The sequence below is a fragment of the Lonchura striata genome, chromosome 6 (assembly GCF_046129695.1).
Source record: "Lonchura striata isolate bLonStr1 chromosome 6, bLonStr1.mat, whole genome shotgun sequence".
NCBI classification, from domain to species: Eukaryota; Metazoa; Chordata; class Aves; order Passeriformes; family Estrildidae; genus Lonchura; species Lonchura striata.
Window position 1 is genome coordinate 3,998,026 of NC_134608.1, and position 20,025 is coordinate 4,018,050.

Here is a 20,025-nt window from a genome sequence, read left to right on the forward strand (position 1 = left end):
TCTATGGGCACACTGGGGCCGTGCTGGAGGGGCTGCAGCCTGCACCCAGCACTGTCCGAGGATGGTTTTGATGTGTCTGAGAAGGAGCCGATCCTTAAAAATCCCATCCCGAAGGGAGATCCCGGGAGCAAGGGAAAGGCAGGATGGTCCCTCCTCCCCCCCGCATCTCCGCGGTGGTTTCGCCTCATCCCCCCCGGCACGCGCGTTGGTCCCGCCCGGCCGCCCCGCCGCACTCCCCCTCCGGCTGTACCAACTCGTCTCCGCGGGGGAGGATGGAAGAGGGCGGGAGGCCGCGCTGGATGGCCTCACCGTGTTGGCGGCTCTCTCTGTTCTCTATCTGAGAGTTTTATTGAGAGAAACCCCGGGAGGCGCTTTGGGGAGAGCGAGAAGGCGAGCGCGACAGGGGTGCTCCCCCCGCGGGGCGGTGGGTGGCACAGCCCGCCCGCCCCGCGCGGCCGAAGCCGGAAGGTGGCGGCGCACATGGGAGCGGGGCCCGGGCCCGGGGCCGGCACCGGGATCGGGATCGGGATCGGGATCGGGAACGGGGCGGGAGGAGCCGCCGGGGCGCTGGGCGCTGCCGTGGCTGCCCTCTACACGGCCACGCTGCCGCCCGCCCTGCCCGGCGGGGATGCGGGTAACGTACCGGGTCACGGCTGGTGCATGGCGGGGGCGTGAGGGGGACGAGCCCTGAGGGACCGGTGCGTCCCCGTCACCCCACGGGAGCTCGTGCATCAGTGACACCCACGTAGGGTTGGTCCCTGCAGAGGAGCCGGTGCGTTGATGTCACCCCTGGAGGATCGGTGTCACCCCGCTGGGTTGTCATCACAGCGAGCTGCTCATTCCAAGGGGCTGGTGCATTGTTGTCACCCCATGGGCTTGCTGTCACCCCATGGGGATGCTCATCCTATAGGGGCTGGTACTTCACTGTCACCCCATGGGGATGCTCATCCTATAGGGGCTGGTACTTCACTGTCACCCCATAAGGATGCTCATCCTATAGAGGCTGATACTTCACTGTCACCCTATAAGGGTGCTCATCCTATAGGGGCTGGTACTTCACTGTCACCCTATAAGGGTGCTCATCCTATAGGGGCTGGTACTTCACTGTCACCCCATAAGGGTGCTCATCCTATAGGGGCTGATATTTCATTGTCACCCCATAAGGATGCTCATCCTATAGGAATGGGTGCATTGCTGTCACCCCACAGGGTGACTGGTGCATGGCTCTCACCCCATAGGGCTGTTCTCTCCAGAGGGGCTGGTTCACTGCTGTCACCCCTTTAGGCTGGCTGTCATCCCATAGAAATGCTCATCCTATAGGGGCTGGTATTCCCTTGTCACATCATATAGTTGCTGTTATCCTATAGGGACTGGAGCATTAGTGTCACTCCTGGGGGTTGCTGTCATCCCATAAGGATGCTCATCCTATAGGGGCTGGTATTTCATTGTCACATCATATAGTTGCTCTTATCCTATAGGGACTGGAGCATTGGTGTGGCTCCAGGGGGTTGCTGTCACCCTTATCCTATAGGGGCTGGTATTTCATTGTCACCCCATAAGAATGCTCATCCTATAGGGGCTGGCACTTCACTATCACCCCATGGGGATGCTCATCCTGTAGGTGCTGGTATTTCATTGTCACCCCATATGGTTGCTGTTATCCTGTAGGGACTGGAGCATTAGTGTCACCCCTGGGGGTTGCTGTCACCCCATAAGGATGCTCATCCTATAGGGACAGGTGCATTGCTGTCACCCCATGGGGTTGCTGGTCCCATTAGGTCCCTGTGGCCACTGGTGAGGTACAGCCCCTTTTGGGGTGCTCATCCCATTGGGGTTTGTGCATTTAAAGCTCCCCACAGCGGGGTGCAGCAGGGACACCCTGCATTGGGGTGTGCACCCCTCGGAGCCAAAGCAATGGCCCAGTGGGGTCAGCACAGCAAGGTCCCCTCTGGGGTGGTGCCCTCGGGCCACCCCATAATGGTTTGCCTGTGTTTGAGCCTTTCAGAGAAGGATTTAGCCAGGGGACAGCTGGTGGCTTTAGGGGACAGATGTGGCATGATGCCAGCTGTGCTGTCACTGCTTGGACTGTCACTGTCCCGGGCTTGTGCAGCAGGGGAATCTTTGGATCTGCCTGTGTGCAAGTGCAGCTTCCTAGCAGTGTCAAACTGAATTTTTGTGTGGATTTTACTGATTTAACATGTTCTTGCTTTAAAAATACTTCGGTTTTCTGTGTGTGGTTTGGAGATAGGAGGGCTTGTTTTTTCTTGGGAATGTGATAATTTTTATTCCATGGAACAAGTGTCCAGGATACTTCCTTTCTGTGTCATCCCAGAACAGTTCAGTGCTTCTGCTTAATGCTGTGTCTCCTGGTCACCAGCAGTTTCAAATCCAAGCTGTGCATGAAATTCCTTCTAAATAAATGGCATTTTAATGGATTAATGTGTTTTACAGGCTCAGGATGTGTGGGGAGAGAGAGGGGCACTAGCCAGGCTGGCCATGAGCATCCTGATGGCTTTTGTTCTGCTCCCAAGTTACTAAAAGTGCTGGGTTTGCTCTTTCTGGGTGTGTTAATTAATATGTGATGATTGATATATTTACAGTTGTTACCATTTTGGTTTTTATGATAATTTTTGCCTTTTTTTTTTTTATTGTCTGTGGAAAGCACCCTGTGCTCTGAGCTGTTCATGTTGCACGAAGCCTCAGGAATTTGGTTCTTAATTGTGCTTGAGCCTGGATTCTCCTTCTGGGATGCAAATAAGCCTTAGCAGCCTTTGCAGAGAGGGATGCAGGTTCTCCTTAGGGTGTCATGGATGGATGCTGGGATTTGGTTTTTTGTTTGATGTGAATTATCCCAGTAGATAGAGCAAGCAGCCAAACAGCACATGGGTTCACCCCACTTTCCACAGGTTATTGTGGTGTTAGGGGAAATCCCTCAGGACAGTGTCCCCTGACCAGCCCTGTGACCTCGCTCCTTGTCACTCCTTATTTATTTATTTTTTGAATTTTCTTCTAAATTTGCTGCCTGACTTCCTTGTGGTCACTGGGACTGAGCAGAGGTGCTGTCCCCTTGTGCCTGTCCCAGCCAGCATCATGTCCCATCACAGTGTCAGGAGTTTTTTGGGCATTATTCCCCTGGTTTCTCATGGCTTGAGCATGGAATGCCTCAGCTGGAGTCCCTGGAATATCTGTGTATGGCCCTGCTCAAGGTGTTTGATTTGCCTGTGCCTGAAACTTGTGCCACCAAAAGCACTGAGGCTACTTGTGTGAGTAAAGAGCTGCTTAAGGATTTGCTGTATCTGCTTCCAAGCTGGGAGCCTAGTATTTTATTTATTTTATTTTATTTTATTTTATTTTATTTTATTTTATTTTATTTTATTATTTTATTTTATTTTATTTTATTTTAGTTATTTTTAAAATTTATTCTTATTTTATTGTATTTTTAAGCTATCTGTATTTTTAATTGTTCCCAAAATTTGCACTAATCTAAAAATGTCAAAGGCAGTTGGAATTTCCATTTCCTCGTGTTACTTAGTGTTAGAATAAAGAAATTAATGGGAGAATAATAGGGGCAGAAGGAATTATAATTCAGAAACATCCACAGATGTAAAACAGCTTAAAAAGGGATCAAATAAAGTTAAAAAAAAAAACAAAACAAACAAAAAAAAAACAACCAGATGTTCACTGTGATGTTTTGAACATCATCTCCCAAACTTGCTGGGAATAAATCAGAGTTCAGGCAGCACTGGGGCTGTTGCCTGAACACCTTTATGGGGGAGTCAGAAAGTAATTTACATTCGGAATCATGGAATATTCTGAATTAAAAGGGGCCCACAAGGATCACTGCTCCAGTTCCTGGCCCTGTGGAGTTGGAGGGAATAAACATTTCAGTTTGAGCCAGTGCCTGGAGATGCCACAGGTCATTCTGTCTCACAAGACGTTGAAACCAAGTTTGTGGGTGCTGTAATTCTTCCTCTGTGTGTTTTGTTATTTTATATCAGTGCTCCTCACTCCTCCAGCCCATGGGGGCTGTGAGGCATGCTCCAGTGTGTGGGTGGGAGCTGTAGAATTAACCTTATCCAAAGTAGTGGCTCTTATGTCCTTATTTTCATTTTCCCACTGGAATTCAACAGGCCTGCAGCCTGTGAGCTTATCTTTTTATGCTTTTTTTTTTTTTCCCCTTAATTCTTACAAGGCAAAGTTTTGCTGTTGTCTTTCAAAGCTTGGTGGTGGCTTCCACCAGTGTTTTATTTATATAATTTCTGCAGCTTCCTGTTTGATTTGTGGCTATGTTTCTTTGGGGCTATTTCTGCCTTTGATATAAATGTCACAGCAATGTGAATGAAGTTAAATTTTTGCATTTTTAGATGCACATATTGCTGCATCCCAGGAAGGACTTTAGTGGAGGTGAATTCATGCCTGGCTTGGAAGCATGTGGTGGGTGATGGGCATCACCAGCTGCTGCACACTGGGCAACCCCCACAGTACCAAATTTAGGGTTTCCTTTATTATCACCATCCTTTGCTGTGTGCAGGAGGATTGATCCCTTCCCAGCCCTGGAAATTTTGGAGCTGCTGACCTCTGAAGGGCTCAGAACTGGGATGGGTGGTTTTCCCACTGCATCCACTTTTTGGGGGCTGTTTTGCAGTAGGGTGACATTTTCCTAAAATAAGAATAACCAGTGTTTGCAAGTGCAGGAGACTCCATGTCTGAGAGATTTTGGTGCAGGAAGTGGCAGGTTTGGCCCCAGTCACTGCCAGCCCACAGCTCTAATTCTGCAGAAGTTGCCACCAGCAGTAATGGGTTGACTTGAATCTTCATTTTAAAATGCAACATTTACTGCATTTTACTTTAAATCCCGGTGTCAGGACTTAAAGGTGCCATTTGTACAATCCCCCCTGCCCCCCTTTGCATGGCATGATGAAGACGTGATTGTACAGAAATTTCAAATATTGTTAATTTAGCATTTAAAGCCACCAGCGCCCTTCATTTGTGTATTTCCCATCTAACAATGCTGCCATGACCTTGGTGCTTGCAAAATTAGCAGGACCAGTAAAACTGGATTATGAAATTTGAGGGAAAGAAGGAAAACCAGCCGCAATTTTTAATTTTGTTTCTCCCTGAATGCATTATGCTCATTGAATATATTCAATGTATGTTGTTCAGGAGAGTTTGCTGCAAAATGTTCCAGTGTCGAGTGCTCTAAAAATGCCAGCTATTCTGCTAATGTGGCAGTTTATTTTTGTGGCAGTTATTTGTCCTGGCATAAAATACAAACAAAATGCAAAATCTCAATGTTGTTTCTATTGGGAGCTGAGTGCAGCATCCACTGACAGGTAAAAGTGAAGCAGAATTAGCTTTAGCATCAAGGGAGAGCAACCTTCCCAAATAAATGGATGCAGATTTCCATGATCAGTGATTATATTTTTCCTCTTTAAAAACTGCAAAACTCTGGTTTTGTTTTGATTTCTATTTTTTTGTTGTTGTTGTTGTTTTTGAGAAACAACTGGGCTGTTGAACAGACAATTCAGCTTACACGTTTCAAACTGTAGTGCTTGAAAGTTATTGAGTCAGATGGTTTTAAATTAAAAATGCACACACACACAAACGTCTGCATTTTGAGTGTCTCGGGCCATTCTTTGCCCGAGCCTACCTATATTTTCACTTATCTATTCATAAAAGTCTCGCGAAAACATACAAAAGATATTTTGTGCAATGACATCAGAGGGAGAAAATATTCTTAGAAAATTTCATGCTGTTAAATCTCCACAGATTTACAGTTTTATCCAGTCAAATTAATGCAAAACCCCAATGCAAGCATTTGGATTTTGAAAACTTTGGAGGAGTGTCATTTCCTAATAGTAATTATTGGTTTTACATTATTTTTTCACAGGGGAGCTGATCACAGCCGCATATGAGCTTGGAGTAAGTATTAGTTTTATTGTTTAATCAATGCTCTCATTAACAGTTTTAGGAATTAAGGAAGTTTAATTAAGCATGGAGTAAAGTAGATTAATTTATTTTCAAACCACAGTTTTTACTAACTTATAAGTACAGCACGCGACAATTTACTTCAAGTTTTAAATCCAATTAAACTAAATTATAAAGCAAAGGCTTTACTGTATATACAGTAGCTGGCTTATTATCAACCCAAATTTTGTATAAGCTGGGGAGAATAAAATAAATCGGGTTAACAATTTTAATAAGTTTTATTATTTAATAAACTTTATTATGGTGCATGATCCCTTTAGGCAAGACCTTAGGACTGTCAGCGCGGTGGTAATCCGATAGCAGTGTGGTCTTTCAACTTGCTAACCAATAAAATAGTTGAGAAGCTGCTTTTTTTCTAAAAAAAAAAAAAAAATTGGGGAAAAAAAAAAAAAACAACAGCCTTTTGAATGACCCTAATATACTGTGAACCCAAACAAGGAGCCCTTTAAGGCACGCTAATGAAACGTGGCACCTCCTTTTCCTTGCTGCCTCATTATTATGGACGAGGCGCGGAGCCAGATCCACTGAGGGAAAAATCTTGCTGGGGTTGGGATGGCTACCAGGGTTTGGGATGGGTATGGGAATTTGGGATGGGCACTGGGAGTTGGGATGGGTATGGGAATTTGGGATGAGCACCGGGAGTTGGGATGGGTGTGGGGATTTGGGGTGGGCACCGAGGGTGGCTCGGGGAGCGGAGCTGCTCGGGGCTGCCCCGCTCCCATTCCCGGCCTCTCCCCCCATTCCAACCCCGTGTCCCTCTGTCCGTAGGTCGCCCACCCTCCCGGCTACCCCCTGTTCACACTGCTGGCCAAAGTGGCCACGGAGCTGCCCGGCGGCTCCCCCGCCTTCCGAGTCAATCTCCTCTGCGGCTTGCTGGGAGCAGCTGCTGCCTCTTTGCTTTTTTGCACGGTTTTCAGGTAAAGTCCTCGGGGGTGCTTTTCCCTTGGCTTCGTGGTGCTTCCCCGGCGGCTCGGGACGTTCCTGAAGGCTCCCTCTGCTCCCTGCTGCCCTTCGGACAGGCGTTCCCCCCCCCTTCCCTAATTAGTTCCTCTGATTAACCTAACAGCAACTTAATCTGAATTTGGCCTTCTTTCCCGCACAAAAGCCTCCCCCTCTTTTATTTTTCCCCCCCCCTTTTTCTTTTCTGTTAAATAATAATAATAGCAATAATAAAAAGTGCGCCCTTTCCCTTGCCCAGCTGTGACAGGTTGTTCAGGCTCATTATCACAAATCACCGCTCGGTTTAACTAACCAGAACTAATGAAGTTTGTCGTTCTCGAAAGATGCAGATGGTCTGTTTAAATTAACAGGATGAGCTTCACCTATCGGGAAACCGTGAACTTGGTTTAATTGCAGCTCCCGGCGGAGGTGGATGGGCAGTTGCCTGCCCGTGGTACCCAAGGAGCAGGGAGAGCATCCCTGCCTTTCCCTGGAGCAGCTCCGGGCTGTGGGGGGATATCCAGAGCCTCCTCTCTGCACCTCTAACCTTGGGAGGACAGGGAACAATCGGGATGCTCACGTGGTTGCGGGGTTTTCGTTAACCCTGCTCGTCTTTGATGTGCAAGTTCTGGCTGCTCTTAACCTCAGCCTGACCCATATTTGAGAGGATTATGGCAACCCGCATAAACAATTTCTGATGTTCTTTTGCAGGGAAAATAGGGCACGTTTTGAGGCTGCAAATGGTATCGGGGCGCTTCGGGATGAGACGGGGTTTTTCCCGACCCAGATTATTTTGACAAAAGCCCTTTTTCTCCCTTCCGTTTCCAGAGCTACCCCTAAGGGAAACCTTCCCAGGGAAGTGAAAGCAACCTAGAAATAAAAGCAGGAATAAATGGGGAGGTGGTAGGGTGCAGATTCTGCACAGCTTGAGAGCCCTGAGCTCGCTTAAACTTTGTTCCACAGGGTCCATCTCTCTGTGCTGAAGAGGAGCTGCTTTTTTGCACATCACCTCGCACATAGCATCAGCTCCAAAGCACACCTACTGGAATTGCTTGAGTAGTTCCTAAGTATTTCTGTAGGCATTTAAAGTGATTGCTTTCACTGGTGGGTAATACATGTAATTAAGCCGGCGTTATTTAATTTAATATCCTGTATTTCACAGCCGATTTGGGAAGCTGGAAGCGGCGCTGCCTTCCCGTGCACAGCACCCAGTGCAGCATCAGAGCACGGCTCCATTCTGTTAAAAACTCCTGCAAGGAGTTGCTAAAGGTTTTCTATATTTGATTCTGATTTCTTTTTTAATGATGGTTGTTCCCATTATTGAAGATCTTCCCCAGTTTTCAGTTTGAACCGCAGTGTGACAGTTCCTTGGGTGCCCGCTTTGTGCTTTGGAAATGATGCAATCACTCCTTTAGAGAAATAAGGACACAGGAGAGAAATGACAGGCTAAATTTCAGAATTATTTTGGGAATTACTTTAGCACTTCTGAAGGTTTAGGTGTTTTCTTGGTGTTTAATTGGATTTGGAAGATGGCACTTCTGTCAAATTTAGAATTTGCGTGAAGGAACGGAAAATGTGCAAGTGAGAGATGATAAAAACTATTAAGACTTACAGAAATTATTTCATAGATACTGACAGAATCAATTATTCAGCCTTGCAGTGATTGCTTTTTTTTTAATAATTTTAAGGTCAGTTTTATTTCCAAATTAGAATGTTAGAATTTTCCTTTCGAGCACCTTAAAATTGATTTATTTTTTGGGACATTCATTTGGCTAAAAAAAAAAAAAAAAGGAAAATTACTGCTTTTTTATTTACTTTTAAAAGAAAAAAAAATTAGAAAGTGTTCACTGGCACTGTCTGCTTGAAGCTGTAGCTGTCTGGGGGTGATGTGGTGTGTTTTAAACTGGGCTTGTCCATCTTTACAAAGGAACTAAACGGGTCTATCAAATCCCCCCGTTATTTTTGTGTTTTAATAAAATTATCTGATGGGGTAGCCCTTACGAGGTACCGGTGGCAAAATCAGCACCTGCTCCTCTTGCCGTGTGAAACGTGGCTGTTAATATGAAAATATGTAGATGTTAGGAGTACAAATAATTGATGAAGTACACATCCTTGGGGAGCAACACGGTTCAAGTGGCAAATCTGCCTGCTCAAACAATAGCCACCCTCCAGCGGGGAGGAAGCCATCTCTATGGAAATGGGGCTGACGCTGCCCTATTGATCGAGTGAAGAAGACATTATACAATGTCAGTTGGGTTGTTACGATTTCATTTGTCGTCTGACCTGAACTTAACCTCTAAAACCTTTCTTCTCTCCCCGCCAGCCGGGCAACGTTGCTGTTTACCCTCGCGTGGGGGTTTTGCCGTGCCTCCCTCCCTCCCTCCCAACATCCCCATACAGTAAATCTCTCCCTTTTATTTTTTTATTTATTTTTATTATTAATTTCCCCATTGATTCTTTTTGTTTGAGTCATTTCCCGCAGTTTATTCCTCGGCAGGTCGGGATGATTTTATTGCTTAAGGAGAAGAGTCGTGGTTCCCTCCGTGGTGTTTGGGATGTTGTGGCACGTGTGGGATTAGGGTGGAATTTATTCCTTGAGCATATTTCTCCTTTGCCAGGTGATGGCTGGTGGGATGCTCCACGCTGTGGTCGAGAGGAAGCGGCCGCCGCATCACTTCTGTTTGTTAATTTTATTGTGTTATAATATACAATATTACTCATTTAATTACATTTTTTTTTTAAGCCTGGATTGTTCTTCTCGGAGTGAAATTATGTCGCAGCACATTGATGCAGAAAGCCTTTTTGTCAGTAATCCAGACTATCTCTGAACGAGCTGTTTGCTCCTTTGAGTTACTTCTCAAGTATGGATTTTTCCCCCCCTCTGCACAGTCTTAATAAATTGCTTGTAATTATCGTAAAATGCCATTTACAAAGAGTTTTCTCAGACTGCTTGTAACTGAGGCAAATAATTCATCTTTGCTTTGAAGGAGGGGGGAGCTGCTTTATGTTTTTAGGACTCAGCGAGTGCGGCTGTAGGATTGTTTCTTTAAACAACTATTTATTTGTTTTACTGTGGGAGGCAAAGCATAGCAAGTTTACAAAGTAAACCAATTATCTTCTTATAATATGATTGCCAAAGTGTCATTTTGTGCACAGGGGATGCATTCTTTGCGTTCTCTGCTGCAAAGAGAAATAGGAAGCTTTCCCCTGCTCTAAGTGCATTTTTTTTTCAGTCTATACCTTTCATAGTTTGGCTGTTTTGGGGTTTCTGAATACACAAAGCTGTTTTATTGCAGAGGCAGGAGCAGAGGAGACGGTGTCATTGCCCAGGTATTTTTAGGAAGTTTTTGCCAGCTGAGTTGGACACAGGGTTTTGAAAAGGGGGAAGATGTTGCATTAAATTAAGCAATTCACATCTATTTGGTTTGCTGTTCTGGGTATCGTGTTAACTTTGGTACTAATACATTACACAAACATATATTTATATGTATATATATGTATTCCTTGCTCACTAAACCTTCCAGGCAACAAACTGTGAGTGTGTATAAAACCCAGAGCCAACTCTTCTCCCACCACCAACAGAAAGGAGAATTAGGCATGTTGGAAAATGAAATAATCAAAATGATTCCATCATTTTGAAATCATAGGAATGTTTTGGAAGTGCCACTTGACCCTCTTGATGGCACTGAGCTTTCTGGCTCCCAGGATGTGTATTCTAGAGCTCTTGTGGGAAGGTCCCTGTGGAGGACCAGGAGGATCTGTGACCTTCATGGCCATCCCAGAGGGACCTCATGGCTGATGCTCCCTTAAAACTGCCCAGTGCTGGGAAAAGTTGTCTGCTGCCCCAGTGAGTGAGGAAATGCTCCATGTCTTTGGCTATATAGGTTTGCCAGAGCAGGATTCATCCCTGAGAACAGTTTGACCCCTTTTTATATGAACATGACTTGGGGAAGATGGAGGGATGAGAGAGGAGTCCAAGCCTGCTCAGTCAGAGTGGGAAATTAGGAAGTTGGGCTTTGGGGAAGGAGGAATCTCCTTAGAGGGCATGTTTGGATTTTTCCAGATTACAGATTATCGTAGATTATCTCTGTTGTAGCACAGCAGGAATGTTTTGGGTGTTTGGGAAGCAGCTGTGCTTAGTGAGAAGTAGTTACAAAGTTTTAAGAGGGACAGAATAAAAGAATGTACTCAGGTTCTAATTTGCTTTTAGAAAATCTGCCATGACCTCTGGCTAATTGATCACATATCTATTTTTATTTTTTTCCCACTTGTCCCCAGAATAAACCGGAGTTGAGTTCAGTCTGTTTGAAGACGCTGCCAAATCTGTTCATTTGCATTTGGCTCTAAAGTAGGCACACGAGGCTGCAGTAACTCTGCTTCATTTTGAAAAGGGTGGAGCGGGGGGGGGAGAGAAAAAAAGCAGGGCAAAAAAACTCTTTTTTTTTTTTCTTTTTTTTTTTTTTTAAAGACTGAAGAGTCTTTTCTGACAGCTAGTCAGAGTTAGAATTAGTTCAAGGAAATGTTAATAATGCACTGCCTGGCTTAATCCCTTTGATATCACCAGGTATCCTCCTGTTCATGGGTTAATTGCTTTAAAAGCGGAGGCAATATTCTGAGCGGTGGGCCGCTTCACCTTTTCACAGCTGTTACCATTGAGTGACAACTAAATCCCATGTGTAAGATGAGGAAGAGCTCAATCTCCAATTGGGAGAAAATTTATGTAAACCGCAATCCCTTCAGAATGTGCGGAAGTCACAGACTTTCTTGATTTACTCTGCTTTTCCCAGAAAGCTCCATTGTTCCCTTCCCTAAGTCCCATCAACCCTTTGTAGCAGAATATCACAGCGGCGGCAGATAGCTTGAAATATATAAATGCTATCATAGCTCTGATTAATAGCGGCGCTTATGAGTCAAGTCTGATAACGGAGCAGCTCTCCACTCAATTTCAGATACCGCTAATGGAATCTGTCTCCTGCAATTGTAATGTGAGAAGGGCTAATTTGCCATGGAGCTTGGAGCTGTCACCAGCCGGGGATTGGGGGGTCAGATGGGAGCTGCCAGGTTTTTGCCCTGCAGCTTGTATCTCTCGCTTTGAATAGCGCAGCCCCCTGCCTGCCAGGGAGCTGATAGGCCGCCGGGGGGTTTATGCCACTCGTACAATAGCGAAGGGCTGCATGGGCTGACTTGGTAATTGTGAAGCTAGCTCATTTTTATTTTATTTTATATTTTATTCTATTTTTTTCCCCCTCTCAACTCCTTCCTTCCCCCCCCCCCCCCATTTTTTTTAAATTTTTTCTTCTTTTTTTTTTTTTTTTCTGCGGCTGCATAATTTCTAATAAGGGGTTTTAACAAATGTCAGATTAGGAAAAGTTTCTGCAATTACCCAAAAAAAAAAAAAAAAGCCAACTTATAAAACATTTAAATAGCTCAAGTCGGCTCCTACTGCGGGTTGGGGTTTTTTGGCTGCTGGAAGCAGGCACTGGTTATTACAGGAGCCTGGGATAAAGGTGTATCTATTTTCCAAGGATTGTGAATCAAATAATGGGTTGAACTAATACACCCTTTGCACTTGCAAAGACACCAGGAGAGAATTTCTCATTTGTAATGGCTGGAAGCACAGTTTGTACAACTGAAATGTGAGTATGGGGTGATATTTCTTAAAGCAGAGAAGCCCTGCGTGCATTTTATAGCTCTGTCATGAGCTGTTCCACTCGTTGAGCTGCTCTGGAATAGCTTGGCATGGAGGTGTTGAATTTAAATACCAAACTTCCTTGTCAAGGGGCTGCTGCAGGCAGGCTCTGCTCCAGTGGTGATGGACATCCTGGAGCCTGGAAGGGGTGAGGTTGGGATGTCTCCTTCCTCGCTTCCCTGACGAGTTGTCATGGGGGCCTCTTCCCATCCCTGGTGTCCAGACCCAATGTGGACCCACAGAGGTTTTTGCTGCCATCCCAGAGCAGTTTGATCCTCCCAGCAAGAGGATCCAAGGTGACTTGGCCCCAGGGCACAAGGGATGGGGTGCAAGATGCCTCTTGCACGTGCTGGTGACCTTCACAGGTCCATGTTTCCAAAGGGGTGGACAGAGACAATATCCTTCAGAGCTCCTGTCCTAACTGAGCACCTCCAGTCCAGGAGGATGTGTGTGAGAGGGTGCAAGGACCATCTCCCCTTTGCCAAAATCCTCACTGGCTCAGCACTCCTTAACACCCTGGACCATCCGCTCTCCAAATTCTGGTGTTTCAATAAAATAACTACAAGAAAGAAACGTCAAGAAGTGGTGGCAGTCCCTGGCTGGGTGTGAGGCATTCTGTGCATATGGTGGAAGGTGAGGGTGCTGCCTGCTCACCCCCATCCCAGAAATCATGGGTCTGTGGGAATTCTGGAGCTGTGGGAGGCTGAAGTCCCATTTCACAGGAAGGACAGCAGCTGGTTGTGACCAGCCTGGTTTGGTTTTATTTTATGGTGGCCCTGCCTCTCTGCTCGGTCTCTTTTCCCTTCGCTCCTTGTGACCATGGGACTCAACCAGGAGAGATGAGCCAAGCCCTGCTCTCCTTCCTCCTCCTCCTGCTGCGGGCAGGGCTTAAGTGGCTATTGAGCTCCAGGTCCTTGAGGAAGAATAAAATCTGGTTTGCTATTCCCTGTAGTACCTGAGCTGGCTCTTCAGCGCTGAGAGCAAGAGAAACCGCCTTTTGTCATGGAGTGTTTGTGGCTAAGAGGCAGGCAAACCCAGAGGGATTGGGGTTTTTGGGGATAATTATTGTTACTTAAGCCCTAAACTCCTGTTTGGATTTTAATTTTTAAATAATTCTTCTATTTCAGCGCCGATTCGCGTGCACGCTTATAATTTATCGGTGGGAAGCTTGGTTGTTGAGTCTTCTATGTCCCTTTCTGTTTAACCTCATAAAAAAAAAAATAAAAATTATTAACAAGCAAAACCTCTCAAAGTCAAAATGTTAACTCTTTAGTGCACTGCCTTGAAATGAAAATGCAAAGCCACAGAATTGCAGAGACTGAAGTTGCTGGAGTCTGTGGAAGTGAACAGGGAACCATCGACATCAGGGTCATCATCTGCAGGTGCACGGAGAGACAGAAATTTTTAAAAATCCATTATTTAGTTAATTAGTAGAGATTTTATAAATCAGGAGAGTTTTTCTTATTCTACTGCCTGGAAAAAAAAAAAAAAAGATGGAAGGCTAAGATCTCCTGCCTGTAAAGTTTTGGAGGGAAAAGAAGGCAGAAATAATCAGCTTATTTCACTAGGTACAGATAGGTGTTGCCAGTGTTAAATACATCAGCTTCAAATATAAACCATTCCAATTATCTTACTTTTCTTAATGAATCCAGTGCACTGAAGATTGCAATTAACGAAAACATTTTAATTAAATTCCAGTTCCCATCCATGTATAGCTTTATGCCGATCATTTAATACGTTTTGGGGAATTATTAAATATAGAATGTCTGCCATTGTTTTATAAATAAAAATGCTGGTGGTTTTTTTGTTAAATGCATATGACTTGTAACGTTGGCTAAAGGAAAATTTTACCAAACTTAAAGGAAAGGCTAAATTTTAAATTCCAGTTTTGCTTGTTTTAGTGATTGCCAACAAGTGAGAAGCTAAAAACTGTAATTGCAAAAAAACAAACAAACAAACAAAAAAAAACCCAAAAAAAAACCCAAAAAAACCCCAAAAAAAAAACAGGTTAAAATATTTAATTTCAGTTTTCCAAAATGTTCCTGCAAACTCTTAATAAAAACTTGTAGCTAAAATAGTCCCAATTAAGGCAAATTCCTACTGGCTGTATCCTTGGAGCTGAGATCCAGCAGCACATTCCTTCACTTGCATGCCTGAAAAGGAAAACAAAATAATATTTTTTTTTTTTAGTCTTTTCCTTTTATGTTTGGGGATGCCATGGGAAAATATTTCTCAAAAAGGACTGTGTGACCTCTCCTTTGCTGACTCTTTCTGTCCCTTCTGAGTGTGATGTTAAATGATGGTCATGAAGACTTTCCCACTTTTTGCCATGGCTTCAGTTCTTTTCTTTTTCTATGAGCTGGCTCCTGTGTGCTGGGGCTGTTCTTTCTCATACTGGGCCCAAAGACTGGGGAAACAAGCTGGATTTGGAGAAGCAGCTATCTACCCTCCCTGCTCCCCAAAATACTGGGATAAAGCTCTCCTAAGATGTTGTTTTTCCATGAGGCCAGTCGAGGATTCAGCTGTTGGGTGCCCTTGCCATGTTTTGTAGCACCTCAGCTCTATTTAAAAAATGTTTTTAAAGACAGAAGCAGGAGTAGAAGTTGAGTGAGGATAATTCTCTGCTGCTCTCAGCTCTGCAGTCCTGATGTGCTGTCAAAAGGAGAGACAGTGTTAAGCAACTAGAAGGTATTTCCAGGAAAAATCCCAAATGTTTCCTTCTCCCAACATGGGAAGACTCCAGCCAGTGCAGAGGGCAGAGTGTGGGGCTCCAGGCTCCAGCTGAGCCCAAAGGCTCTGTGATTCCATCTTGTCCAGCAGGGCTTCATTGCAGGAAATATTTGCATTGTCAGTGCCAGGCCTGATGTTTGATTTTGGTGAGACAAGTGACTGTATGCTGTGAAAAACTTCTTCCACATAACAAGTGACCTCTGTCTCCACATTGGTCACTGGGTTGCTGAGCTCTTGCTGGACTTAGGGGAGGTCTCCTTTAGCTCTTGCATTAACCTTCTTCCACAAAATACTCTGTCTTAACCACAAGGATTCCCTCTGTGCCTGTAATTAAAGCAGCCATTATGTTCTGGCCCCCTAATGTCCTGCTGCCCTATGTAACATGTCACCAGCATCTCCACTGTGCTCCTTTGCAATTCTTTTTGTTCTTTTTAGAGAATCACAGAATCCCAGGATGTTTTGGGTTGGAAAGGATCTTGAAGCTAATCCCGTTCCAACCTCCTGCCATGGGTAGGGACACCTTTCACTAGACCAGGCTGCTGCAATCCCCATCCAACCTGGCATGGAACCCTTCCAGGGATGAGGGAAAAATCAGTTCTTGCCTTTAGGCTTCTTGACCTCAGTTTCAAAGCTGTGTCCCATTCCTTTGCTTTTTCAATTTTTCACATTTCTGTTTAACTCTCATCTTTGTTCCATTTCTGGAGAGTTCTTTCATCTCACTCTGCAGCGCTGAACACCCATCGGTGTCTTTTCCACCTTGAGGTTGGTCTTTGGCCCAAAGTGGTGTAGGTGGCTGAGCTGTCCATGCCTGAGGTTTTTTTGTCACCTCCTTGGACAGCGTGCCATTTGAGGTCATCTTGGCTCTGAGGCAAGAGAGATGTGACACATTATCACTCTGTGCTGGAGAACTCCAAGAGGCTGCAGAGGCAGAGGAGCATGGAGACCCTCATGTTGATCAAAATGAGCTGTATGACCATGTTATCCCAGCTGCAGGGCAGGATTGATTTAATTTGTCCCAAAATCATGCTGCTAATCGCATGGGATTAAATTCTACTTGTCCAGCTGGTGCTGCTTTGTGCTGTGGATTTTTGCATTTCTTCTGCCAGGTGCTCTTCATCCTCTTCTGGAGATGCCTGCTCTGATTGCTTCCACTTCTGAGAGTTTCCCTCTGAATCAGCAAACTCAGAAATCCATTCTTTCCATTGCTGGTAACAGAACCTGCAGTAAAACTCTTGGTCTCCAGCTTGCACTTCCCAAAGCTGTTTTCTTGATGTTCTTCAAGAATGCAGCACATTACCATTTGGTTTTTTGACATCTATGGTACTTAGAGGAGCTTAGTGCTCCGAGCATGAAATGGGCTGTCACAGCCTGGATTTCCCGTGAGTTTCCTAAGGAAGCTGTTCAGCCTGGAGAAGATTCCAGGGAGACTTTAAAACCCCTTCCAAAACCTAAAAGAGCTCCAGGAGAGGTGAGGAGAGACTTGGACAAGGGCCTGGAGTGACAGGACAAGGGGGAATGGCTTGTCACTGCCAGAGGGCAGGGTTAGGTGGGATATTGGAAGGAATTCCTGCCTGTGAGGGTGTGAGACCCTGGCACAGGGTGCCCACAGCAGCTGTGGCTGCCCTGGAACCCTGGCAGTGCCCAAAGCCAGGCTGGACAGGGCTTGGAGCAACCTGGAGTAGTGGAAGGTGTCCCTGCCCATGGCTTAGGTTGGAACAGGATGATCTTTAAGTTCCCTTCCAACCTAAGCCATTCTGTGATTGTTTTTATGATTCTGTGGGCACAGGTGTGTGGGCTGTGCTTAGTTTGGGCTCCTGACCTTGCTCTGCTCAGTGAGCAGAGGTGTCCTCTGTCCCACATGGCTGGGATAAATCTTTCAGCTTTGGGTTGAGTGGCCTTTGCTTAAGCCTTGTTTCATAAAACTCTACTCACATGTTAGACTTTTTGTCAGGAGGATGGGATTGCTTTTATCTCATTTGAACTCTGATGATATGTTTTAGTCTCTTCTGGGGAAGACGAGAAGAATTGGTGAATGATTGGGATGTTTGCCTAAAATGCTGCTTTTCTGAAGATTTTTGGAAAAGTTGTATCACCTTTTTTTTTTTTTTTTTTTTTTTTTACCTTATTTCCCTGCAAGAATTTCAAAGGGGTTTATGGAGTTGTTCCTTTATAACTAAAAGTTTGAAATGTTTAAATGGTTTAGTCAAAACAGGAGCATCATGAAGTGGATTTGTGTATTGGGGATAACTTGGTTTTTCATGACACATGGTCCTGCTGCCCTTACCTGGTATTTTTCTTTAGGTTTTTTCCCAACTCTTGATTTTTTGAGATTTCTTCCCACAGTCTTGATGTTGAACTCTCTGTCACCTTGAGCTTGGCCTGGAACACCTCAGAATTGTTTCCTTTTTTCTCCATACTTTTCACCCTTTGGCTACATCCTGCAGGTGCAGATCTCAAAATACTTCACAAAGCAGATAAAAATCATTAGTGATATTTTCCAGATACCTTCAGCTACTCTGGCAAACCAAGCAGAGGAGCCATTGTAGAGAGGGTTCCATCAGGAGCTTCCTCATCTCACAATCTCATGTGGAAGTCACACGTGTAGATTGATAAAGAGGTTGGGTAGTTTATAATTTTTTTGTCTTAAACCTGCTAGAATTGTTAGGATTAAATGGAACTGTGTGTGTCTGGGGTGGAATTAGAAAACTACCCAATTTGTGGTGGAGACTAGCTGAGTCTTACAGTGGAATGGTGAATTTCTGGAGTGTAGCTTTGACCACAGCCACAGCTATTTGTGCTTTTGGATAAAGCTTGGTTGAGCATGTTGTGGTGCCCTACACTGTGTTTTTTCAGGGTGACTTCCTAAAGGGGAGAGCTTCCAGACAGGCAGAGCCAGAGCTGCTCCCAGTGAGACTGGGTGGGAAGAGCCTCTGTGGTGGAATGGCTTTCCTGAATTCCACCTCGTGGCTGGCTGCAGCATCCAGCTGAGCTGGGCAGGCAGCTCCGTGGGGAATGTGCCATAATCCCATCTGGGAGTCACAGAGATGGCCAGCTTTGGGCCCACAGCCATCCCAGCTGTGGGTGCTTCACCCTGTCCCCCCTTGCTGGAGCATTTCCCACACTCCTGAACTCTCCCTGCTGGGACTGTGGGTGCTGCAATGCCCAGGACACCAAAACCCCCCCAGGAAAGCCCTGCCAATGCTGTCCATCCTCAATAGCTCTAATCCACTCTTAATTCAGCTCCTGGATGAATTGAAGGCTGTATCCTTGCTGGCATCTCCTCCAGAGTATCCCATTAAAGCCATGACTCCCTGGCTCTGTGCACCACGACCCTCTGGGCCTTCCCTCATCAGGATTTCTGAAGCAAATTGAATCCTGGAAGTTTTCATGGCGAGAAGAAGCAGATTCTTTGGTGTTGGGTGGCTGGCAAACAGGCTCTGCTCTTTCCAATGGCAATCTTTAACAGAGAAATTATTAGGGAGATCTTAACCATATAATGTTTTGGCAGGGTGCTGGGTGGCACTCATTGCTGTTGCTGCAGTATGTTTTTTTTTTTTTTAAATTTAAAAAATAAGGACAATAAAGTAAGCTTTTTTTTTTTGTTGGAAAAGAAGATTTCATGTTATCTGTGTTTGCAGGCTTTCTGGCTCATATGCTGGAGGAATCCTTGCTGCGGGGGTGTTTTCATTTTCTCGTCTAACATGGCAGTGGTCCATCACGGCGGAGGTTTTCAGCTTAAACAATCTGTTTGTGGGGCTGCTGATGGCTCTCACTGCTCATTTTGAGGAAGCATCCACTGCAGAAGAGAGATCAAAGGTAAAACATCTCAAGAAAAGTGAATGGTTATTTTTTTTGTTATTGGTGAGCACTTGTTTGTTTAATTTCCTGTTTGTTTACTGCTGATTTAGTTTTGCTTAAATAAAAAGGCCAAGTTTTGGGTCTTGTTTCAGCACCTGTGCTGGGTGGGGTCCATCCCTGACTTACCTGGATGTTCAAAAGTGGCAAACATTGAAAAAACCCTGCCCACTTTGCTTGAGGATTGAGTTGGGACCTGTTGGATGGGTTTAGGATTGATTTATTTGATACTCACAGGATGGCAGCAGGAAAACCAAAATAATTTCAATCTAAACATTTTAGTTCATCCTGCTTCAAAGACACAAACTAGGCTGTGAGTGTTCAAGGTTTTGTTTAAGAATTGGTAATTTTCTTCAGGGTAAATGGATATATTTTACAGAAAACTTCATCTAATCAGAAACCAGGTTCCAACTCAAAACCAGGGACGAGCAAATTTTCAATCAGTTTTTCTTTTGAAATTAAATGTGCCCCTAAAATAATGGCATTGTTAAACACAGAGACTTTAAATTTCATGCTGTATTTTCTACTTTATAAACAGACTAGTCAGCCAAATTATATTTTTGCTCAGCAGTCTTGTTCTTTCTACTTTTGTTTGCCTGAACATCTGATCTCTTTTCCTCCGACAGACTTGCCTGCTGTGACTCCTGTAAATTGTGTGAATAAAGGGATTTTTGTCGAGCTAGGCTAGAATTTCGGGAGTCTGCAGTGGTAGTTTACTCAGCTTCATGAGTTCTCAAATAACATGTTTTATCAATGGCTACAGAGATCTTGTTTCACCATTGGATTTTTTTGGGGTAATTATTATTTTCTAATGAGCAGCGTCC

The 20,025-nt window shown here is 44.8% G+C and overlaps 1 protein-coding gene across 1 annotated transcript in view; it reads left to right on the plus strand.

The window, feature by feature from the left end:
- Positions 1 to 453: 453 nt before the first annotated feature.
- The window catches only part of TMEM260 (transmembrane protein 260), a 32,841-nt gene continuing 13,269 nt past the window's right edge, over positions 454 to 20,025 (plus strand). The window contains exons 1-4 of the mRNA XM_077783905.1: positions 454 to 634; positions 5,891 to 5,922; positions 6,757 to 6,905; positions 18,985 to 19,162. Coding sequence (XP_077640031.1) covers positions 481 to 634; positions 5,891 to 5,922; positions 6,757 to 6,905; positions 18,985 to 19,162 — 513 coding nt within the window. The 5' untranslated portion in view covers positions 454 to 480. The remainder of the gene's footprint in view (positions 635 to 5,890; positions 5,923 to 6,756; positions 6,906 to 18,984; positions 19,163 to 20,025) is intronic.